The 25,770-nt window shown below is 41.4% G+C and overlaps 2 protein-coding genes across 5 annotated transcripts in view; both read right to left on the bottom strand.

The window, feature by feature from the left end:
• fbxl16 (F-box and leucine-rich repeat protein 16) overlaps positions 1-25,770 on the bottom strand; it is a 210,294-nt gene that overhangs the window by 43,758 nt on the left and 140,766 nt on the right. For 2 of the 4 annotated variants that reach the window (XR_014276407.1, XM_082530514.1), the window contains exon 3: positions 9,697-9,781. Coding sequence is in view for 2 of the 4 variants with exons in the window: in XM_082530514.1 (XP_082386640.1) it covers positions 9,697-9,781 (85 nt within the window). In the remaining 2 variants the exon portion in view is untranslated. Of the gene's footprint in view, positions 1-9,696; positions 9,784-10,140; positions 10,227-25,770 lie in introns of those variants that run through there. The other 2 variants (XM_082530515.1, XM_082530517.1) reach the window with 2 other exon arrangements.
• LOC309704994 (E3 ubiquitin/ISG15 ligase TRIM25-like) lies at positions 23,217-25,219 on the bottom strand. Its single transcript, XM_082530585.1, has one exon. It carries the CDS (start codon positions 23,944-23,946, stop codon positions 23,326-23,328), a length of 621 nt encoding a protein of 206 aa, XP_082386711.1. The 5' UTR covers positions 23,947-25,219; the 3' UTR covers positions 23,217-23,325.

Raw genomic sequence — 25,770 nt, 5'->3', positions numbered from 1 at the left:
ACCCTCTTGTCCCGTTTATTCTGGGCTCGTTCCTGTAAGAGCTTTGGGCCTGAAAGTTTGCACGAGTAGTATAGAGGCCCTTAGCGGTTACTCGGTGGCTTTTACTCACTACATAATTATCGGACAGCTTGGAAATACAAAACTTATTACACAATTTAGAGATATGAACTTCAGCATGGGAAAGACTCACAAAAAGCAGGTAGTAGGCTCAGCAACATTTAACTCAGTTTTCTACTGTTTGCAGGGTCAGAAACAAAACACATATCTGCTTCAGTGGCCGGGTCTGGAACACAAAACCCTTCCTCATAACAGTCAGGCTTAATGGGGCAAACATGGCTCAAGAGTTGGGAGTTCGCCTTGTAATCGGAAGGTTGCCGGTTCGAGCCCCGGCTCCGACAGTCTCGGTCGTTATGTCCTTGGGCAAGACACTTCACTCGTTGCCTACTGGTGGTGGTCAGAGGGCCCAGTGGCGGCAGTGTCCGGCAGCCTCGCCTCTGTCAGTGCGCCCCAGGGTGGCTGTGGCTACAACGTAGCTGCCATCACCAGTGTGTGAATGTGTGTGTGAATGGATGTGTAAAGCGCTTTGGGGTCCTTAGGGACTAGTAAAGCGCTATACAAATACAGGCCATTTACCATTTAATTTCTTCAGACTCGTAAAGAGCACAGGAGAAACGTTCATCCTCGAAGTTTCCACCAGAGACCTGGGCCCTGTTTCAGGAAGCCGGTTTGGAAAACTCAGAGTGAAAAACGACACTCACGGTTGAGTAACCCCGAACTGTCCAACTCGGAATATTCGGTTTCAGAAAGGCTGATAACAATTAGTTCAGTCAACGCGGAGTTGCTTTAACCCCAAGTCAAGCGCGCGGACGAGGATACATAAAGCCCTGATAAGCGGAGCACAGATTAAGCGAGTCACCATGGAGACGGAGGGAAAGAAGGCGCGGTCAATGTATTTCACAGCGCTTGAGGCCGAAATTCTGATGGCAGCATATGCCGATAACATGCAAATTCCGCGGAAAAAAGTAACACAGCCTCAGCTGCAAAAACATGCATGGCAAAACATAGCCGACAGAGTCAATGCGTGAGTGTTAATTTAAACATTGATCTAGGGATTTCCACCCATTTAACACGTTATTTTATCATATGTTATTTTATTTGTTATTTTATACATTTTATTTTGTGATGTGATGTGAGCGCAGGTGCAACCCAACAGGCCCCAAACGTGCCTGGCAGCAAGTAAAAATGAAATATAAAAATATAGTCCAAACAGGTAAGGTGTAATTGTATTATGAGCCATAGTGCTTGGTCTGTTTGTCCCATGTAAATCAATTGCAGTTAGAGGCTACATTAATTTTCTGTCTGTAAGCACTTATTGAAATTATCTGAGCACATTACAAGTACATATTTGCTTACTCTGTATGCTCAAATGTGACCCGTTATAGCCAACAGAAAAAAAGCGGAGGCCCGAAAAACAGGTGGGGGTCCTCCACCACCACCACTCACAGAGGCTGAGCAGTTGCCCTCAGCCAAAACAGTGGGCGCCCTGTGGCCGAAGGCATCTCTGCGGGGACATCCTCTGAGTCAATAACCCCGCAAGACACAAGTGCCTACATAAGGGGTAAATTCAAAATAATACATGATGTGCATACATCCTTTCTTCACAGTCACCTTTGCAGTGCTGCTCATTCATTTGATAAACTCTTTACCATAATGGATTATTTTGTAGTGAAGTTATTTTCCTACTGATTTTGCCTTCCCTCAGTCTTGGTTGTCTTTGAGAGCATAATGACAATGAAGTGTAAGGTGATTGGTATGTTTGTTAATTGCCATTTGGTCCCTTGTAAGTTATAAGTGACCTGTATAAACCTCATATTCTATCAGTTGATGGTGTACTGCATCTGGTGCAGCCTCCTGTTGAGCCAGACCAACATGCAGTTGTGAGTAATACTCCACAGATTATATGAGTTTACAGTAGAACAGCAATGTTGTCTATTTCTTTACTACAGGAAAATAATGAAGAAACATTGACAGCTGTTACAGAGGAGGAAGCAACAGAGACACTTTATGAGGTTTACATCTTTTAATACTTTGTGTACAGGAAACACAGGTGACCAATAAAGCCAGTTGAACAAAAAATCTGTTTATTCTTCTTTCAACATGTTGAGGTGATGGGTCAAAAGAAATGATTGTGACATATGGTGTCTCTGACTGCTCTTCCATCTTGTATGTCCGTGGGAGGGTCAGGATGTTCATGGTTTGGATCACTGCTGATGTTTGGTTCAGAAGGACAGTGTTCTCCTCTAATTGTGGCAATGTTGTGAAGAATCACACATGCCACAATAATGTCACATGCCCTTTCTGGGGTGACCCTGAGTCTTTGCAGGCACTGGAACCGGGCCTTAAGCATTCCGATAGTCATTTCAATTCTGGCTCTTGTCCTGCAATTAGCCAGATTATATCGCTGCTGTGGGCCCGGTTCAGGGTCAGGGTAAGGGGTAAGCAAATAGGGTAAACATGGATACCCCCTATCACCAAGCAAGTAGCCAGTGAACTCTCCTAAGACAGAAGGGTACACTTCAGTTCAAATGTCCCGAAGCAATTGGTCTTTATATATTTTAAAGTATTCTCAACTCACCATGTCCAAATTTTGTGCTCAGTGTACATTCACGGAATATTTGTGAGTCATGGACAGAGCCTGGCCACTTGGCTTCCACATTTGTGATAATGTTGGCAGCATCACATATGATCTTCACAGTGCAGAGAACACAAATTAGCATCCATTACTATAATGAAATAATTTGTTAGTTTGAAATGCTACAGGGAACTATGTACCTGCACATTAATGCTGTGGAAAGACTTCCTGTTCACATAGTCTCCTTCATTTACTGAAGGAGCAATGATTGGAATGTGAGTGCCATCTGTACAGCCAATCACGCCTGGGAACCGTGAGAATAAATGTGCAATTTAAGTAGTAGTTCAAGTATCACCACATCATAAATTAAGTTTTGTTCATCCTGATACCTGCAATTTTGTGGCATCCCTCTTTGATAAATCTTGTGGGTCTATGACCGGGGAACACCACAGACGAGTACAGGAGATGTTTCAGTGCAACTGTAACATTCCTGACTGCCCGACAGACGGTAGCCTTGGAAACGTGCTCAGCGTCACCAATATTATACAGAAAGCTCCCGTTTGCAAGAAACCGAAGTGCAATACAAATAATATGTACAGAACTGAGCGCATGTCCGCGATGTGTCACATGCGTAATATATGGCCTGAGGATGTTATTCAAATAACTTATAGATTGTGCTGAGAAACAGTAACGTTCGCACAGAAAATCATCAGGAAATGATAAAATGTCCAAACGCGCTCTGATCACTCTCTCCCGGCGGAGAGCTCTGCGGAGAATTTGGGCTTCACGATCTACTGGCTCTTCAAGGAAGTGGCACGCCATGTCCGACACTTCCTACAGTCAGGTTTCCGACAAAGGGGCGGAGACAGTCAGGGTTAGTTGTAGTAAACCTGCTAGGGGGCAGGTTAGCTTCACGGAGTGTGTCGTCATAGTGACTCACTCAGGCTGCAGCTGAACTCGCTTTGTGAAACCGAAAACCCAGAGTTTTCGGTAACTCAGGGTATACTTACTCAGAGTTTGCACTAAACCGGCTTCCTGAAACAGGGCCCTGGTGTCAGCATAAACCAGTGGAGCTGTGGATTCCACCACCTGAATCCACAGCTCCACTGGTGTGGATTAGGTTTAGGGTGGGAGCTCTGCTTCCTTTTTCTTTCTTCTTGTAGCAATAACTGGCAAAGACGGACCAGTCCAACCATGAGGTGATGACTTCCAGGAGGGAGGAGGAGAAACTCTTTAACCAGGCTGCCCATCCCAAACGGCTCATAAGGCGGATTTGCTCTTACCTGGGTTACAGTTTAAGCTAACAAACCAGTGTCGGGAAACACCAGGGAGTAGGTCATAGACATCAATTCAGTTGTGAGGGCACACAAACTTGGGGCAGACCTGCAGACACACACTGTGTTTAACATCATATCCCTGTCAATCATCCAGAACAGTACAGGCTGGAAATAAAGAGAAGGTTCAGAGGTTGCTTCAGACATGTTTGCTCAGATTTAAAGTGTGAAAATGTGCTGTGATTGGTCCGAATGAGCCCATGAAAACTTAAAACATATTTAGTCTTTTTTTTAAATGTATTTATAACATTTATTTTGAATTAATTAAAAATAAAACCTAACGCTTCATCATCTGCATGCTATGTTTAACAGTGTACAACAAACCTGATGACACTAACTCCCAGATACCTTAAGCCAACCAAACTTCATGCTGGGATAATGATGGCAAAGACTGAATTTTACTCAGCCCTGAGCTAAACCTGTGTGGTTCTAATAATAAAGAAGTCTTTCCTCTGTATATTTTGTTTTATAAATTGGTTTGAATAACTAAACTTAAACAGCCTCACATGCTGACTGAGGGAGAAAATCGCATTTGAAGCACTGTTTATTACTTCTTTACAAAAACAGATCATCTTCAAATCTTTGTTGCAATTGACCAGTTATGACTGACTCAGCTAAGAGCCTTATGAAAACAAGTGAGTGGCAAAGTTGAAACGCTTTTGTTTTATTTGTGGTTTTCTTCTTCCCTCTGGTGGTTAATCTAGTTATGATAAGGTGAATGATCCAGATTGGTTCAGCAAGTATATTTAATGAACTGAAAATTGAAAGCCTACCTGTGATAGTGTTACTGAAGTCACTAAGTTCATGGTGAGAAATGTGTGACAAATTAAATGATAATACTTTCACTTGCTAGCATCAATCTGCTGCTCCTGTCTCCTCTCGCTCATGAACAAAAGCACAAGATAGACTCGTGCACTTGGGGCAGTAACTCGAGCCTGACCCGTGGTATGCCCTCCAAGCTTTTCTGGCTGAGGACCAAGGTCTTCGACTTGGAGGTGCTGACTGTCATTCCCGCCACTTCACATTTGGCTGAAACTGCTCCAGCATGGGCTGCAGGCCACCACCCGATGAAGCCAACAGAACCATATCCTCTGCAACAAACAGAGATGAGACTCTGAGGCTACACCTAGAAATTCTGTCCATAAAAACTATAATGTGGAGGTAAGCATGGATGACACGGAGCTCTTAGTTCTCACTCCTTTATTCCTCTCCATACTTCAACTGAACACATCGTGCCACAAAACACAGCAACACACTTCCTCAACACTGGGTGTGAGTGGAGCCCTCTAGTGGTCCACCACACATGCCCCCCCCCCCCCCCCCCCCCCCCCCCAAACACCCAGCAGAACTAGTCCAGGACCCAGGGATTAAGAAGAATTCAACTTTATTGTCATTGCACAGGTACAGGGCAACAAAATGCAGTTTGCATCCATCCAGAAGTGCTTTAGTGATATAGATATATTACAATATATATTAGCAATAGTATAGATATGTAAGTATATTACAGAAATGGGTCTATTATGGTATGTTATAATGTACACGGTATGAAGTATGTTGTGAATATTCTATAACTATAAGTATGTACAGGCTGTAGTGAGTACAAGCTATGAACAGGATATAAATATGAAAAACTATACAGAATATGAAATAAATAACTTTACAGAATCTGAGATATACAGCTATACAGAAATGGGAACTATGCAAGTTGTAAACAGTTGTAGGATTAAAAATTATCGTATGTACAGAATGATTATTTACACAGAGCTACAGGGAGTGCAGAATTATTAGGCAAGTTGTACTTTTGAGGAATAATTTTATTATTGAACAACAACCATGTTCTCAATGAACCCAAAAAACTCATTAATATCAAAGCTGAATCTTTTTGGAAGTAGTTTTTAGTTTGTTTTTAGTTTTAGCTATTTTAGGGGGATATCTGTGTGTGCAGGTGACTATTACTGTGCATAATTATTAGGCAACTTAACAAAAAACAAATATATACCCATTTCAATTATTTATTTTTACCAGTGAAACCAATATAACATCTCCACATTCACAAATATACATTTCTGACATTCAAAAACAAAACAAAAACAAATCAGCGACCAATATAGCCACCTTTCTTTGCAAGGACACTCAAAAGCCTGCCATCCATGGATTCTGTCAGTGTTTTGATCTGTTCACCATCAACATTGCGTGCAGCAGCAACCACAGCCTCCCAGACACTGTTCAGAGAGGTGTACTGTTTTCCCTCCTTGTAAATCTCACATTTGATGATGGACCACAGGTTCTCAATGGGGTTCAGATCAGGTGAACAAGGAGGCCATGTCATTAGTTTTTCTTCTTTTATACCCTTTCTTGCAGCCACGCTGTGGAGTACTTGGACGCGTGTGATGGAGCATTGTCCTGCATGAAAATCATGTTTTTCTTGAAGGATGCAGACTTCTTCCTGTACCACTGCTTGAAGAAGGTGTCTTCCAGAAACTGGCAGTAGGACTGGGAGTTGAGCTTGACTCCATCCTCAACCCGAAAAGGCCCCACAAGCTCATCTTTGATGATACCAGCCCAAACCAGTACTCCACCTCCACCTTGCTGGCGTCTGAGTGGGACTGGAGCTCTCTGCCCTTTACCAATCCAGCCACAGGCCCATCCATCTGGCCCATCAAGACTCACTCTCATTTCATCAGTCCATAAAACCTTAGAAAAACCAGTCTTGAGATATTTCTTGGCCCAGTCTTGACGTTTCAGCTTGTGTGTCTTGTTCAGTGGTGGTCGTCTTTCAGCCTTTCTTACCTTGGCCATGTCTCTGAGTATTGCACACCTTGTGCTTTTGGGCACTCCAGTGATGTTGCAGCTCTGAAATATGGCCAAACTGGTGGCAAGTGGCATCTTGGCAGCTGCACGCTTGACTTTTCTCAGTTCATGGGCAGTTATTTTGCACCTTGGTTTTTCCACACGCTTCTTGCGACCCTGTTGACTATTTTGAATGAAACGCTTGATTGTTCGATGATCACGCTTCAGAAGCTTTGCAATTTTGAGACTGCTGCATCCCTCTGCAAGATATCTCACTATTTTTGACTTTTCTGAGCCTGTCAAGTCCTTCTTTTGACCCATTTTGCCAAAGGAAAGGACGTTGCCTAATAATTATGCACACCTGATATAGGGTGTTGATGTCATTAGACCACACCCCTTCTCATTACAGAGATGCACATCACCTAATATGCTTAATTGGTAGTAGGCTTTCGAGCCTATACAGCTTGGAGTAAGACAACATGCATGAAGAGGATGATGTGGACAAAATACTCATTTGCCTAATAATTCTGCACTCCCTGTATACAGTAGTGCAGTTAAGATAAGTGAGGGTGTGGATAATTTCTACAGAGGCTATATACAGTACCTGGCAGAGCTTCTTAGCATTTACCGCCCCAGGAGATCTTTGAGGTCAGCAGACCTGATGCTTTTAGATGTTCCCAGGTACAGATTAAAGACTAGGGGAGAGAGGGCTTTTGCTGTGGCTGCACCCAGACTGTGGAACAGTTTACCTCCTCACATCAGATTCTCCACAAGCCTACGAACTTTTAAAACTGCTCTTAAAACTCACCTCTTCTCATTGGCTTTTAGCAAGGTTTAACTTACTGTTTTAACTTATTGTTTTATCAGTGAGGTGTTTTATGTAGTTGTGTTTTATTGTATTTTATATTTGTATTTTATTGTACAGCACTTTGGTCAGCCTTGGTTGTTTTTAGATGTGCTTTATAAATAAGCTTGACTTGACTTGACTAAACAAAAACAGTTCCCAGATGGTGCAGTGGACACATGTGTGACTGCTGTGATTAAAGCATCTTTCTTTCAGCTTAACGAGTGAACCGTCAGCTCGTTCAAACACACGTTAAAGTCCGTTTGGCTCAACACCACCGAACAGAGGCAGCAATATAACACAGCTAACATTAACAGTGCAGTGAATCCTGCTTGTCAGTGGCGTGTCTAGAAAATTTTTGTTGGGGGGGCCAGGTAGGGGCACAGATTTGGAGAAGGGTGGCAGATTTAATTGGCAGATAATGTTTAAAAAAAAAATTCTACCAACCCTTAACCATAATTCAATAATCCTATAAACCTAATAACCAAATGCACTTTTAACTCTTATTAGAATGAGATTTTAACCACTACGGTGCAAAGTTTTTAGATACTGCGTTGATAAAGTACGAGAGATACAATCAGTGCTTTGTCAGTGTTTACTCAGCATTCAAGGACAGCAATATTTGCATAGTATTTTTACTGACATATAGTGCACATATGTTTTGGGCAAAAACATTTTTGAAAATTAAAATACGAACATTTGTAACAAACAATTGACAAATTAGCCAGTTCCAATGTAAAACTTTATCTGCCTGTTAAAAAAAGAAGATAATCTTCTCACAAACTGGTGTTTGATTTTGAAACAGGAAAAAAGTGGAGAAACAACTGAAAAGACTAACATTTGAATAAAACCTGAAAGCAAGTAAATACTTTCTATGCTGCCTTATGGTAAACTTTGGTAATATTGATAAAGAACAACACTGGCTGATGATAAAATACAGTCAGCTGGCATGGTGACACTGCCAGTATTAACCTGCAGGGCTGGACTGGGACAAAAAAATTGGGCATTTTTACTACAGACCGGCCCACCAGGTATTAAAGCCATAAAGCCTTTGAATGAAAACAAACCCTGTTGTGACAGTGATGTACAGTCTTGTTGGTATATGTATGATTTCTATACATTTTACGTCAGATAAAAACTTTGGTTGTAAGATTTAGATAATTATTTAATAAAAGCTAGGTATTTTAAATGAGAATAAGAAAGAAAAGTATTTCTTTGTGCCTTTCCCTGTTAATGCCCTACCTGCCCCCCTGGCAAAACTTTCCTAGATCCACCCCTGCACAGTTACCAGCTGTCAGCTACATAAAAAAGGATCCTGGTGTTATTTGTCTCTCAGAAACAGTTCATAACTTTAACTCATCCATGTCACCTAAAAGGTAAACCTGTTTCTCCATCACCTGTTCAGCTCTGATGATTCAGTAAGGACATCTCCTGGTTTCATCTTCATGTTTCCCTCTCACCACATATCCAAACCGACATCATGACCAGCAGCTTTACAGCTGTGGCTCCAGCAAACATCAGCTGATACTAGAAATTAATATTAAATAAATTCTAACAACACCCGATCAAGCTTAAACGTGCTGCTGTTGTTTAGCGCGACATCTGCTGGTTTCCTCTTTCTGGCGCAAAGTGGGCGATAAATAAACAAGAGAGAAAAGCCGATCAGCTGATCATTGATCAGTTTCATGATTGAAGTAGCAACAGGAGAGGCAGGGGAGAGAATGAGAGAAGAAGAGACAGCTGTGCAGCGTAACGACAGAATAACTCCAGCTTTGTGTCTTTTTTCCATTCTAGCTAAAGTCCGGGACAAACTGCGTCTCTTCTCAGCTCAATACGAAACGTGTAATATTTTCTCTGATTGAGGGACCATTCCATTTTTTTAAGGAGTCGTTGGCAACTCTACTAACCTTATGAATAAAATAAAGTTCACTATCAGTAACATCATAGCACCCACCCACCTAAAAACTCCATCAAGCTGGCTAGAACGCAGTACGAGTTATTGCAACTGACAGTAAAAAGTCAGCAACATGAAAATAAACTCCACCTAAACTTGGTTTATATCTGACCCAGATAGACTGCAGGTCATAACTTCTTACCTGAAGTTCAGTTCACCTGACACTCGGACTGGTGGCCGCCTCGGGTCTCTCCTCCTGCCTCCCCTTCCCTCATCCACCTGCTGGCCTCTGTGTCAGCTCCGCCATAGCCACCACCAAACAACGGAGTTATTTCTACACATCGACCTGCATCTGGCCAATCCACCACCTCTCATTGTTCATGCCATTACAAAAAAAATAAAAAATAAGTCAAATAAGCCCGATGGCCAGTCCAGCTATGTTAACCTGCAACCAAATCTGCAGCTCCATACAGCAATGTTACGACTTAGATTATATCTTATAACTCATAACTCTTATGTTAGCTGCCCTCAGTAGCATACTGTCTGAAATATTCCACAGCTGCAATAATTCTTTAAGTGTTATTTTTTCCTTGGTATTCTAATTTCACCGAAGTTTACTAAACTCAACAAACTTAATATTACTTACCGGGACATTTATTCTGTCCTCATTTTCTTTCACCCAAAAATTGTTTCCTGCAGTGACGTCTTTAGTGCTTGGCTCTCCTACCTTTGCTAACGTGATGCGCATAGCGCAGAAGCGATGCTGCATTCACTTACACTCGGATATCTGAGCGTCACCGTGAAAACAATCGGACATTTGATATTTGATTGAATTTTATTGTTTTGCCTTTGGGGTGGCACCTGGGGTGGCCAGTCTGGTTGGGGGGGTGGCCACCCCGCTGGACACGCCATTGCTGCTTGTGCCGTGATGTTCAGGACTGCAAACCGAGCAGCATCACTGACTTTTGTGTTTGTGGATATATGACTGACTTTAATTATCCACAAAATCATCACATCTCTGTGAGATTAAAGTCAACTATTGAACGGCGTATATTTAAAAGTAAAGGCTTTAAAACCAAGTTAGTACAAACATCGCTAACGTCACATAACTCTGCCGACATGTGGCCAACAGTAATGTTTTAATGTTCTTCATTATTAAACATTTGCACATAAATAAGTGACATAATATTCAGTACTTGCTTCTGAAAGTTTACTCTTCGGCGGCTCCGCTTCCGCCGTTTTTTTCGGCAAAATTATCCACACCACCGCCGCGCTATGAAATCTGGGATATGTTGGGCCATGAAGGCTACACCGCCACATCCTTAAAATTCAGGGAAATGAAGGACGCATTTGAGGGCCGCGTTTCGAGCAGCCTTTGAACTGGGACAGCCTTCGTCGCGCCGCTGTGACGTAATCGGCCTGAATTGGGATACAGCCCAAATCCGGTCATTGGTCCTTCCTGACTTGTGTAGTTACTAGGTAACAAAAGCTCAACACTGTCCCTAGCGTCCTGGAGCACTTCCGTTGTGTTTTGGAATTTGTTTACCACACGAATAATAATTGCAGTAATGCTGGAGTGCTACATTTGCGTTGAGTGAGAAAAAAAAATGTTTAAGCTTAAAGAGGGGCTTGAATTTTTTTTTTTGAGTTTACAAATGCGCAAGTGCAAAAATGTACTCCCCCTACCCCCAGTGCCCCAACAAACTCATTCATTTTGTGTTCAGAATCAGCTGGTTCAGAATAATTTTAAATTTACACAAAGAAAATCAAATTAATTTGGTATTTTTTAATTACATTTATGAACAACTAACAAAATTTGTATGTGTTCTTTGAAAGAAGGACCTGAATCTGTTTTTTGAGTGCAATTATACCCTGGACCCTACAGAGTTAAGCATTTTTTTAGAGTAACGTAAAGTAACATAACGTAATAGTTATTTTTCAAGTAATTAATTACTTTTAGAATGTTGTAACCCAGTTACTTTTTTGAAGAAGTAACTAGTAACTATAATTAATTACTTTTTCAAAATAACTTGCCCAACACTTCTAATGACATCATAAACCTCTGACTTATGTTACATTAAAGAGACACCACACCATTGTGACTGTTGCAGCAGGATCAGTGGCACAGGGGTTAATCACAGAATTGAAAATGATAAAAAAGAACTCTGGGCTTGTGACTGTAACCCTGAAGGATCTGACAAGACTCAGGATGGTCAATTTTAGCTTTTTTAACTTTGAGGTTCGGCACTTTGCAGTGCACTCTGCTCCAACCCTCCGCTGTAGCCGCTCCTCCCTTCTCTCCGGCCCAGCCACTACTGAAATAGGGAAAGTATTAGTGATGGGATTTACGGCTCTTTTTAGAGAACTGGCTCTTTCGGCTCGGCTCACTAAAAAGAACCGGATCTTTCGGCTCCGAACCGGCTCTTCAGGTTGTTTTGTTGCTGTAATTAATTAATTATCAACAACAATATAAAATTATGCACAAAAGGAATTAGTAATGTAAAAAAAACGTGGTTTTCTTTATATATGTTTATATATATATATATTAAATATTTATGGGGGCCCCTAGAGATGAAACATGTATTAATACACAAACACTCATATATATATTCAAATAATTAAAAAAAAAAACTTCATTAATCTGTTACTACCACACCCCCAGTCCGATTGTTGGTACTTCCTGACTTGTGTAGCCACGAGGTAACAAAAGCTCAACACAGCCCCTAGCATCCTGGAGCACTTCTGTTGTGTTTTGGAGTTTGTACGTGCTTTGTCTCTAAGGGACACTGTAAATATACTTTTTATGTATTCACTCCACATAAAATGTAATAAATAAATTCTAAAATACAAAAACACATTTCAACTTTTAACTACTTAAATTTTCAGCTTTTTCCTTTTAAACAAATGAAAGTGAAACAACACAAAACACTGCAAACCACAACACAATAAAATATAACTTATAAAATATAAGCCAAACTGACATCTGTCCGACAGCCAAACCCATCTGTTCTCTGATTGGATTGTTACATTTGTGATTGACATGACATTGACCAATCAGATGAAAGGAAGAAAAATAGGGTCAAAATTCGTACTTGTAACTTGCAGGGGTTTTTTTGGCTAAGTCCACACACAAATCTTTTTTACACACACACAAATTTTTTTTACACATACAAAACCGATTTACAAGTACAAAATATTTATGACCACATTTTGAGCCAATAAATGCAGCTAATATGTCCTCTTTTAAGGCAGGAGCTTCCACCTCCGCTCTGCTGCGTCTGGGGCACCAGAGCGGAGTAGGGAAGAGCTGGAACAAACCATTTTGGGAGGGGGGGTTATCTATTTCTGTTGTTAAAATGTTCCATCTCAATTACGTACTGTATGCTTTTTATATTTTAGTAGTGTGTCCCACAAACAGCAAATATTGTCAAAAAAGTAAGAAATCTTTGGGGGTGCTGAAGCACCAAAAATGGGCTAAAATCGCCCCTGGATGTAAGCATCATCATCTCATTAAATTATCCTTTTGAATATTTATTGAGTGTAAACCCTCCAAAGAGCATTCTTTCACCACCAAAATTTAATCACTTCATCTCTATATAATGTGAAAAATATAATAAAATATTATACTTTATGAAAATAAAGGAAAATAGGTAGTTTTTTACAAATGTATTATTTAACCCGTCCTGCAGCACAAGGCTGTACGATGTTTTCATTTTTTTGAAGAAACTCAGATATGTTATATGTTTCTAAAATATAGTTTTGTCTTAACTTAATGATAAAAACATTACAGTTTTATTTATTATTCTTTATTTCATTTCATTTATTTCACTTTTATCTTAACACATTTAAGTATTTGATTTTTTTAGTTCAACCAAAAGCAAAAAAAGACTTTTCTTCCTTACATTCATTTTTAAAGAGACTCATTTTAGGCATCTTTAGCCTTTTTTGCAGGTTCTTCTCCAGGTCCTCCAAGGACATCTCCATCACATCATGGCCATCTTCTGTGTTTTTTTTTTTCACAATGTCATCTTTACTGTTGGGATCATTTCTTCCCACTGCAGCAAAAGTAGGAAAGTAATTCTGCAGTCCAGCTGTGAACGTTGGGCAGCAGTAAGCAGTCCAAAAGTACTCAGGAACAGTCACCCTGTTATTGATCTTGGGTTCATCTTTCTCATAAGGCATGACTCCAGTGATAACATACATTTTTGATGTGCAGACTTTAAGTCTTTCTGCCATCCTTTCTTCCAGATTGTTCCAGGGGCCGTTATTGAACTTTTTCATTTGAGGAACAATATTTGTCAGGGTGAAGGTAGCCTCTTTGTCTTCTTCTGTCTGTTGGTGACCACTGGGGGCGAGGTGGCCTCTGGTATAACCAGAGTGTTTATAGTCTTCATTGACTGCCTGGCTGTTCTTCACATCAGGATTCACGTCAGGATGTCTTTGGTACTCCATTCCTGTGTTGAATTCGTCTGATACCAGCTGAATGACAACAAAGACAGACTTTTTATTTCTTTAGAAGCTACAAAGATTATTTATCATTCTTCATACTGTGTGTGCAAATAGTCTTTCAGTGTGAGTTTGTGGGAATGTGTAACACTGAGAGCGTACTGTCATACTGCACAGTCATGTCATTTTGAAATGTGAGAGAGCAAATAAAATCCTACAGACTTTTTTAACCATCGTTTTATTAAAGATCATCTAATTTTGTGTATGTTTTCTTCTTTATCTTGTCCTGTTATTTATTCAGTTATATTTGTGTTATTTAAGTTATTACATTATATGTGGTATAGTATGACGATATCTAAGGCAGGACAGGCAGGAGGAAAATAACTGCTTTAAATGTGTTGCATATTGTTTGAGGTGATGGAGAACAATGTGGCAGTAAAATGCAGAGAATACACACTTCAACAAACAGTTAACATCCAAACGAGCGATTCCTTCACATTGTAACTATTGTTCTTCATCCTCTCTAAGAAAACCATCTTTAAAATATACCGTATCAGTCAAAAGAGAGCAGTTCAAATACATGACTGTCTTTGAACATCACACAGTGATATTTTACATAGCTTACAGGTGGTTCAATCATCCAGTTTGTATTTTTGGGCCTAGATCCCTCTCCAGGACTGAGTATATACGCAGAGAACAATGGTATACGACGGTTTCTGTCATACAGGGTGGCAAAGCGGTATTGCCTTTTATAGTACTGACATAATGCCTGGTAGCCGTCTCCACTGATGCCCTGTGGTATCGTTTCTGCGTAGAAAAATTCAATGCATGGTTTAAAGTCAGTAGTGATCTTTCCATAGAAGACAACACTGATAAACGTGAACAGTGATGAAAAAAAACCCATCCTTCCTTTGAGACAGCTCTCACAGCAAAGTAGAAGGTAGACTGAACCTTTCTCCTGAAAATGAGGGTTGGAGTTAAATACTGTCAGCCTCTGGGTGGTGGCAGTGATGGTGGCTGGTACTAATGCAGATACCAAACACAGGCTGCTGTTTAACAAAGGACAGGGCACTTGATTATCCAAAGTTTTTATCCTACAGTGTCTATAAATTTATGACAGTGTCCTATGTACGCTTTGTAACATAATGTTTTACATACAATCTTAAAGAATACGCAAACCATTTTAACTGTACGCCCAGCGAACTAGTACTGACCACTGACACATAGTTGCACCTGGTTGCAACTGAATGCAGAAAGCATTCAGACTTTTGAAACACACACGCATAAATATATATAAACAACATTTTTTTTCTATCTGGCTGCTTATTGTATTATGCAAATAATTTCTGCTGAATAAGAAAATCAACTAATAAAATACATGCGGATTTTACATAAACCTAAACTCAGGTGACAGTGTGGTGACCTGCGCCTATTCAAACGTTTTCTTATTTGCATGCACACGACCTGAGTGAGTGAATGAGTGTGTGTGGGGCCCCATACTCAGCTGAAAACAAACGGAGACAGAGCCTCCTGTTCAGTGGCCTCCAGACTCTGGAACTTTTCTCTCTTCCTTCTTTCGATTTGAGACTCTGTGATCTCTTTAAAAAATGAGTTAAAAACAAATGTTTTAAATCTGCTTTCTATTAATTTTGCTTGTTTTTTTTTCATTGTTGGGTCTTGTGAAGCACTTTGTGATTTTATATCTTGAAAGTTGCTATATAAATAAAATTGTACTTACTTACTTACTTACTTAATATATACAGTCTACTATACAGTTTAAAGTGTCATATCAAGTAAAATGCAACTAAAGAAGAAACTAATGGAAAAGACAACAATTTCTTAACCCTGAGATGTATTTTTATTTTTCTGTAGTTAATTTTTCAAAATTTTAAGTTTTAATGAACGCCTTCTGTTTCTATAAATAAATTATTCAGTTTGTTCTTTTATAAAAATTATTTTACAATAAATGGTTACTTGTTTACTGCTATAGTTTAGGAAACTGACATATAGTCTCTGGTATAGTGCGTACACTGTTCCCTGTTATAGTCTGCTCAGAGCGCTACGCTTCCACTGCTGTAGATATACTCATAGGACTCTGTAGATCTGTTACCACACACCAGCACATCTGTATATATTTAGCAAATCTGTATATTTGTTCATAGTACATCTCTATATCTGCCCATCTGTATAGCAATATAGAACATCTGTATGCTATACAGATCATCTGTATATCTGTACATATGTACTGTATATTTGGTCTCTCTGTACATAATCTGTTCATAACTATTGCCCCATTTATACTACTCTTATCTGTATATATCAGTATATCCATACATTAGGCCGTAGTACAGCTGTATATTTGCTTAACTTAACTGTAGAATTTCTCTGATTTCTCTGACTATATCTAGCCGGTACCTCTCAACCTCACGCACTAACTCAGGCTCCTTCCCCACCAGAGAGGTGACATTCCATGTCCCTATTGCCAGTCTTGGCAGCCGGGGGTCAGTCCGCCAGGGCCTCCGCTCCTGGCCGCCACCCGGCACACAATGCACCCGACCCCTATGGCGCCTCCTGCGGGTGGTGGGCCTGCGGGAGGATGGGCCCATGTCTCCTCTTCGGGCTGTGCCCAGCTGGGCCCCATGGACTAAGGCCCGGCCACCAGACGCTTGCCCTCGGGCACCCTCCCCGGGCCTGGCTCCAGGGCGGGGCCCCGGTAACCCTATCCCGGGCAGGGTAAACTGTTCCCTCGCTGTCCTTTTCATAAGGGTCTTCAGAATCGCTCTTTGTCTGGTCCCTCACCAGACAAAGAGTGCAATAATTGCTCTTATTGCACTTCTAATTAGATGCAAACTGTATTTCGTTACATTGTATTTATACATGTGTAATGACAATAAAGTTGAATCCTAATCCTAAAGATACCACACATAAATAAATTCAAGTTATGTGTTGTTTGTTCCACCATTAATGATTATGATTGATTACACTGATGACACTGAACGCTAATGATGAGGTAATGAGGTTCAACATGATTTTTATCTAAAACCTGTTTTTTGTTGTTTTTTTTTACTTGAGCAAAAGAAATTTGTTTTATTTTATTTTATTTTATTTATTCATTTATTTATTTTGTCCCGTTTGGATCTTTAGCATCAGAATTGTTGTCTTAAGGCCAAGAAAGATGCCAAGCGGATTTATTTTACCAAGTGGATCATCATGGCCTTGCCATATTGGTCCATTTGATTGACCTTTATTATAATTATGAATTTATTTTATTTTCAGTTGCTACAAACGAGACAGACATGACTGGGGGATAGGACAGGGGGAAAGAATGAAAGAAAGAGAGGGAGAGAAAGAAAACCAAAGGGGAGAAGAGACTGTGAGAAGGGGGGGGGGGGGGGGGGGTTGGAAACAAACAAACAAAACACCTGGATCACCTGTATGGAGAAAAAAAACAGAAGAGAAAGCAAACAACAAAGAGCAACATAATAAAAAAACAGCACCATCACAATAAACTAGCTAGCAGTAGATAACAGTAGATATTAAATAATAAAAGATATTATGCAGCATGCAAGATAGACAGCGCACAATGTGCTTTGAGGCAGCAGCCAAGAAAGGTGTAGTCCGCGTCTGTGAATACCCATGTGTACACCTGTGTGCATACCTGTGTGGATCAGCATGCTTGCATTCCAAAGGTTTCTCCATGTAACGATCTGCTAGGGAGTGTGGGGGGGCCACAGCCCCGTCCCCCAGGGCATGAAGCAGGTATGGAGGAGATCCAGGCCCCAGAGTACAAGGACCTGAGGAGGACCACCAAAGGGGGGGGGGGGACCGTGCCACCCTCCTGGGAAGAGCTGAGTAGAGCCCCAAAGCAGAGGTCGCCCCGCAGCTACGGAGCAGAGGCCAGAGGGGGTTGCAGTGGCGTGCCCGCGGGCTCTGCCGGCAGCCAGCTGTGGCAGAGAGGACCAAGCTTCAGGCCCAGAGGCCAGAGGCCTGAGGGCATCCCACCCCCGGAAGGAGCCCAGCCGGGCCACAGGCGCCCGGCCCCGCCAATCGGCCACCAGGAGTGAGCCGGTACATACATGAGCACCCAGCCCCAGACGACAAGGACCACCAACACACCAACGTCTGAGGGCATCAGCCACCGGCAGGGAGTGTGGTGAGGGGAGATAGGCCTCCGTACTTTAGAGGGCCTGAGATGAACCCAGAGAGGTTGAGTCTAAGACCCAACCTGACATATAGACACAGACGTGCATTCCCACCCCATATACACAACCAAATACTCGGCACTCACCCAACGTGTAGACAGACACAAATAGACACTGCACAGACAGTCGCACTCCCCAAACATACTCTATATCCCAGGTCCAGGTACCCCGCCCTCAGAGGGGCAAGCCGCACCTAGACCCAGGACATGTAACCCTTCTCTCTGGGGTGGAGGCAAGCCGACCACCTCCTTATTTGCAGTAGCAGGGAGGCCCCGCATCCCAGACCCCAGTCTGACGGCCAGCCCCTCCTCCCAGCCCCCCAGCCCTGACGGCTAACAGAACCGGGGTGAGTGAAGACCTCAAACCTCCCTATGCCCGCTCATATGTAGTGTTGCTGTGTGCTGTTCTAAAGTGCATTTAAAACTCAGGACAGCATGGTACTAGCTTCCTCTCAGAGAGCAGCACGGCTCTTCCCGAAAACCCTTAGTGTCTAAATGCATTTAAAATTGAGGGTAGGGCACCAGCGCCAGAGGTGGGTTGGAGTACACCGACCATCCTCTGGATGCTGTAAAACGTGCCCACCCCCAAGGCCCTATATGTATGTGTTATGTGAGAGTGTGAGTAATGTGGATGTCTAGGTTGCAGAATAAAATTGAGGCACAGGCGGCCAGAAGGGGACAGAGGGGGAGTGCCTCCCCTGCACCCTGGTGACATGCCTGCACCCCAAGCCCTGTGTGGGTGGGTGGGTGTGGTGGAGCGGGAATAGGGAGGCAGCTGAGGATGGGGAGGGAAGAAAGGGAGGGGCAAGCGGACCCTCCCTGGGGCCAGATCCCCCGCTGACCCCAGTAGGCACACCCATACTCTGGAACCACCTGCAAAGATATAACAACCTCCCCACCATTTAGAGAGCCCTCTAGTACGGGCTAGGGGGCTCCAGAAATTTGTTTTAATCCGTGTCAGTCTTATAACAAAGTCATGGGGTTGAAAAATGTTATTAAAATCAAATCATCATGAGAAAAGAACGCCTTTAAAGTTCATCCAGTAAACACAAAGGACTGATCATTCTACTGAGTGTAGTCAGCTGCTTTGCTTACATGACAGATAAATAGACAAAGAAGCCAGTTGATTCGGGTTGATATGTGAATGGAAAAACTGAAAACGTCTGATCTACTTTTGACCACATTTGCCTGTGAACTCACAGTAGGCACAGTATCTACTCAGTAAGAAAATGAACTGATTAAATGCTGCTCATGCAGGCAGCATAAAGTTTCAGTCAAAAACAAGACTTTAATTTAGGAGGACGGTTTGAAGCACCCGGGCTGGATACAGCAGCTGTGAAAGGAAGAAGAATTTGTGATCATCATCAGCTGGAAATTAAACTGCGTTGGAACTTCATGTGAAGCTGTCTGTTCTTTTCTTTCCTGTCCTCATATGTGTCCAGTTCGGCCTCATGTGTGTCATGGCTTACTTGCTGTACGGTCAACAAATATGCATCATCGGGGTCACATTTGTGGAGGGTGGTGTCATTTAGTGAACTGACCATTAAACATGATATGTGTTAATATTATAATAATACAGTAAATTCAGCATGGCTGTGTGTGTTTTATTAGGATTAGGAAAGCTTCAGTGATCTATGTGGTTATTAAAGAAACCTTGCTCACTGTGGTGTATTGTGTATATCATTTAATCTGTCAGACTTCAGCATTATCCAGTTTATTTTTAGCCCTGCTAATAACACAACTTAATCTGTAAACAAGTTAAAGATTACAGTGGGGCAAAAAAGTATTTAAAATCAGAAAGAGGAAGTACACTGCAGCCAGTAACTGCGTATGTCCTCTTAAAAGGGAAGAGAAATAAACACATATGGGACAATTCTCCCCAAATTAGACAAAATATGACCATAAGTGTCCTTTTCTGAGTCATGTTCTTCTCTACACACAACTCTTGGCCTCCAGGGCATAAAACTTTGGACTTATAACCGTGATATAAGTCCTCACAGCGCACCAAGCACGGAGAAAACTCAGTCTCAGTGCTTCAAAATTCTCACAAGATTCAAAAACTGTTTCTGTCATTTATCTGCCCAAGAACTTCATCAAATGCACCTCTATGGGTCCAGTAATCTTCAGCACATGTATCTCACTGCAGCCCGTGAGGATTTAAAACAGTTTCTTGTCTCAGTGCACCCAGCATTAACTTATCAGATGGATCGCAGCCGATCCATCAATATCAACACAATTGTGTATCCCCATGTACACAACTGATTCTTCACTTGTGTCACAGCACATCTAGTAATATCTTCAGAATTACTTCAACATGGTCAACATTGATTTTCCTTCAAAATCAACTTTCCATTAGAACTCAAAATCACAACTGACTCGATTCTCTGAAATCCTGAGCCACTTAGACACCTTGCCCAGTTCTAGGTGCCCTTCTCATCAGACTTCCACGTCCGGAATTACTCTTTTTACTCACAAATAAGTGTCTCCTAAAATGATCCTGTCAATCATTGGCTATTTTTAAAACCAAGCCCACAACTCTTGGCAGGTGCCACCTGCAGTATGCCCACGCCGGAGCCCCCTTCCAACGTCTCAGAGGGGTAGGAGGTTCTTCAACCCCGTGAGTTTGACACTTATTAAACCATAAACTGACCAATTACCTATGATCCTGTGTTATCCTAAACACACATTGGTCTCTTTTACCATAAAATACCATATGACCTTTAACTCAGTACTGTCATTCTCAAGGTTTCATTATCCTTACTTCAAAACTTCACTTTATTCTCAAGAATTTAGTTTTACCACTACTGAGCCAATTTAATAGTTAAGATCATCACTCAGTGAACAGATAATTTAGAATTCATCCAATCTGCACAAATGTGCTTTTTGAACAGGTTTGTGCCTGTACCTTTAAATCTCTTTAGACCGGTCTTCTGTTCGCCTCATATCAGATCCAACCTTCGGCCACATTTCTTCTCTCTGTCACACGAAGAACCGGGCGGAAACACCAAATATTAACCCCGATTCTTTTGTCCCTGTGATAGAACAGAGAAAACAGACTCATAGTGTGTTAAAACATTTATATTTCTTTTTATTCAATCATCTTCTGGAAGAGAGAGACCCCTGCACAGCTCAAATGCCAGTTGCAGGATCTCTAACATTTTTAGCTCCAAGTGTGTCTTATATGGTGTTATTTCTGCACTTTACACGTCACACAGTCTCAAACATTGCTTATATGGCAAAGTTCCTCTTTTCTGTGTCTTATCTATTAATATGGCTGTGCACTAAAACTTCCTGTTTTTCAGTCTGGCTGAGCACTTAGCTTGTGAGTCAAAAGTGGCCTTGCTCTACAAGCCTTCATTATTAAAGTACATAAAACAATCTAATGAGCAGATACACATTAAAAATATCTCTCTATTTCTTAACACTGCACTCACATGGACTCCACAGTCACCTGATCTCAGTACAATAGAGCACCTTTATGATGTGGTAAAATGAAGATTCACATCAGAGTTGTGCAGCTGACAAACTCTGTGACACCATCATGTCAATATGGACCAAAATCTCTGAAGCATGTTTTCAGCACCGCACCAGACAAATGGAGAAAACTTTATTGAAACTGGAAACTAAATAATTTTGAGTAAAACCAGTAAACTCTGTATCAGGTAGGAAAGAAAAACACCCACACTCTCCACAGGTCCTGCTGTTAGTTTACTGGATTTTATGATAAATACTTTTTTGTTGTCTCATAATTTCTAGAGGTTTTAGAAACACTGCCTTTGCTACTGATTTGCTAGACAATAAAACACTGGCCATACGAGACAATCAAATAAAAGTTATTTAAACTAAAACACTGTTTTGAAACAATTTACCTCACGCTCCATGGATGAAATATTCCCCCCAAAAACATAATCCACACTAAACAACATCAGCAGACAGGAAGCTGTTATGGCATCACATGACATTAAGTTTTATTTTTGAGATGTTTTACAATCTAATCTGTTACATACAATATAGAAATGAAATGCAAACAAAAATATCCAGGAATTTTGTGATCATCTTCAATTATCAGAAGTCTGACACGAATCAGAAAAGATTTAAAAATATGCTTTAGTATGTTTAGAGAAATGAAGCTTTATTGTACAAAATGTGCTATTTTCTAAGATTGAACTGATGAATTATCATTTGCCAGTTTTTACTAATCCACTACTTATAACATGAAAAAGTATAAAACAAAGACATTTTACCTTCAAATAAGTGACTATCTTGTTTATGGAGCGTCTTTACTTTTTGTTGCATAAGAGAATGATTTTATGAATTTTATCGTTTTAACATAAAATCTCACAGATTTCAGCGCTACCACCGTATACACCGAGCCCAACCAGGAGTGGGCACCTAGTCTCGACTCTGTGGAGAAGAGTCATGGTTCGAGTGCTTTCAGAGACGCTGTAGAAGGACAGAAAAATGTAATTAGCTAAATCCTTATTCAGGAACACTCCAATTCTCGAGGACTGTGGACCTTTAATGAAAGTCCTGCTGCCTGAATGTCTGAATGTATAACCGCCACTGAAACACTCCAGCGCCCATGAACTGTTGTTTCCAAAAGCACTCTCTTTTCCTGATCTGCTTACACTGCTGTCAGCTAATGCTATAAAGACATCATCCCCGCTCCACTCCACCTCCCAGTAACAAGGTCCTGTGAAACTCTCTCTGCTCAACACCTGAGGCCAGTCAGTGAATCTGTCAGTGTGATCATAGCGCCTGATTGTCTGAGTATGACTATATTTTGCTTTTAAGCCAGGCCCAAGCACAACACGCTGGTGTGCTGTGTTTGGGTTAAATGTGATTTCACATTTATATTTTAGGAATTCAGCTCTGGTCTTGGGCTCTGACTCTGCCTGATAAACATCCCCTTGAGTTTCTTCAACAGCAGTTATGGTCCATTCAACACTGGACTGCAGTTTCTCTCTGGACTCTGACACAGCTGCTGCTGCATCCTCGGTGTAGCTCTCAGGATGAATATTGATTCTGGCTGAGTCTGGAGCTTCACTGAGACGTGACAGCAAGGTGTAGTTGTGTAGAAACTGGGTGGGGTCCTCTGTGTGAGAGAGCTGCTCCAGCTCAGTTTTTCTCCTCCTCAGCTCAGAGATCTCCTGCTGCAGGACCTTCACACTTTTCTCTTTCTCTTTAATTTTCCTCTCGATGTTCTGCTGTCTCTCTTTGAGCTCTGTCTGCTTCTCGCTCATCTCTGCTGCAGTGGCCTTTATGTTCATCCATGGAGCACAGATAACAGATACACTGCTGATCAGTGCGGCAGAAGATCTTCATCACCTCATTGTGGCGAGGGCACATGATCTCCTGGAGCTGCTGGGAGGGGTCCACCAGCTTGTGTTTCTTAAAGGCAGAGGATTCATAGTGAGGCTGGAGGTGCTGCTCACAGTAAGAGGCCAGACACTGCAGACAGGACTTGACAGCTTTCAGCTTTGTCTCAGTGCAGACGTCACAGCTCACATCTTCATGTTCAGCATGACAGAGATCAGCTTTAGCAGCTTGGAGTCCAGTCTTCTTTGTTTCCTCCACTAAATCTGCTATCACGGTGTTTCTCACCAGAGCAGGCCTCGGTGTGAAGGTCTGTCTGCACTGAGGACAGCTGTGGGTTTCCTTCTGATCCTCTTCATCCCAGTAGCTTTTAACACAGTTCATACAGTAGCTGTGTCCACAGGGAATAGTCACCGGCTCCTTCAGGAGATCCAAACAGATCGAGCAGCAGAGTTTGTCTCGGTTCACCTGGTTTTCTCGCTGCGCCATTTCCGGGATGCTAAATGCAATTTAGCTCGTTGTCGCCTCAATAATCCAACTCTTTTCAAACACTCAACGTCGGTTGGAAGAACACAGGAAAGCTTTATTCCTTTATTCTGCGTGGATATTAAGCAGGTCAAACTCACAAGTCTTCTTGCTGGATGATATAAAACTGCAGAAGTTTGACGGTCTGGAAATCTGAACGTTAGCTTAAGTAATCCAGCGAGGGTTGGTCTCTTAAAGCAACAGCGCACAATTAACACAAAGGTACAAAGGAAGCGCAAAGTCCCTCCTCTTTATGTGAGCATGAAGAAGGTACAGAAGAAAAGAAAAATAGAAGTATATCACGTTATAACGTGAAAAGTTTATTGTTCTAACAAGATACTTTTCACGTTTGAACAACATAATATCACGTTCGTACAATATAAATATTATATTGTACGAACGTATAAAGTTTTCACGTTATAACATATTGTATTGTTCGAACATGATATATTACCATAAAACACAGTGAAGTGGGTGACAGTGCAGATCAGAGTGCGAGAAAATGGCTCGTTTATTGGAATGAATTAAGTTCTATTTTATGCTTGGATTGAGGCATGGGGAGATTTTGCTGTTATTGAGCAGTTTGGACAGTATTGTGATAAGCATGCGGACACTTAGAAGAAACCTAAAACGCATGGGACTGTACAGGAGAAAGAATGAGTCCGATCCAATTGAGGTAGCAGGATTTCTTATTGATCAACTGGAGGAACACGGGAGGCTCCATGGATACAAACTACACTACCTGAACTGCATTCAGGCAGGTTATGTTGTCACGCAGAGTACTGTGAGACATTTACTGAAATATCTTGGCCCTTATGCGATGTATATAACAAATCCTGGACCAAATTTCATGTGGCATATTGACTCCTATGGCAAACTGAAGCCTTTTGGAATCTGTATAAATGGAGCTATTGGTGGTTTTTCAAGAGTTATGATTTGGCTTCATGCCTATTCAACAAACAATGATCCCAAAGTCATTGCTGGATATTTCATAGCAGAAGTTGAAAAGAGGATGGGAACACCTGTTAGGATTCGCTCTGATTTGGGAACAGAAAATGTCATAATGGCCGAGATGCAACGATTCTTGCGATGGACTATGGATCCGAACGTCAGAAACTGTTTTATTACTGGGTCCAGCAATCACAATCAGCGTATTGAAGGCTGGTGGGCCTTTCTGAGACGACATCATGCTCAGCACTGGATAAATCGTCTCCAGGAACTAAAAGACAATGACTGCTTTTCTGGATGTTTTTTGGACAAGCAGCTCATATTGTTTACATGCCTGAACGTCATCGAGGTATGTAACCATGTTTATATTCTTTTAATGAGTCATTGTGTGTGTGTGTGTGTGTGTGTGTGTGTGTGTTAGAGAGAAAGAGAGACATGGAGAGAGAATAAAAAGTTTGCTTTAACACCCACCATGCACCATCCCTATTATTATCACTGCGTTCAGGATGTGAAAAAAATGCATATTTCACTGGCCAGAAACATAAAATGTCTAAAACAATTCACGTTTAATAATTACTTTAAATTTTCCACAGTATCACGTGTCTACCACTGTTATTCTTGTTGTTGAGTATTTTTGATAAACTCTGTTTTTCTGACTGTCACTGTGTGGTGCTTTTGGGTAACATGTTGAGCCCAGAGAAATGTGTTCTTTTACTGATATGAGATTTTTAATTTTTAATATTTAACAGGAAGAGCTGCAGCAAGTTGCACATATGTGGAACACCCACATAATACGCAGAAGCAGAAATGCAGTTGCTCCAAGTGGACGTCCGATTCTCA

Source organism: Aulonocara stuartgranti (genome assembly GCF_965226115.1).
Source record: "Aulonocara stuartgranti genome assembly, chromosome: 4".
Lineage (NCBI taxonomy): Eukaryota > Metazoa > Chordata > Actinopteri > Cichliformes > Cichlidae > Aulonocara > Aulonocara stuartgranti.
The sequence above is the reverse complement of the archived record's forward strand: the minus strand, read 5'-3'. Positions and strand labels throughout refer to the sequence as shown.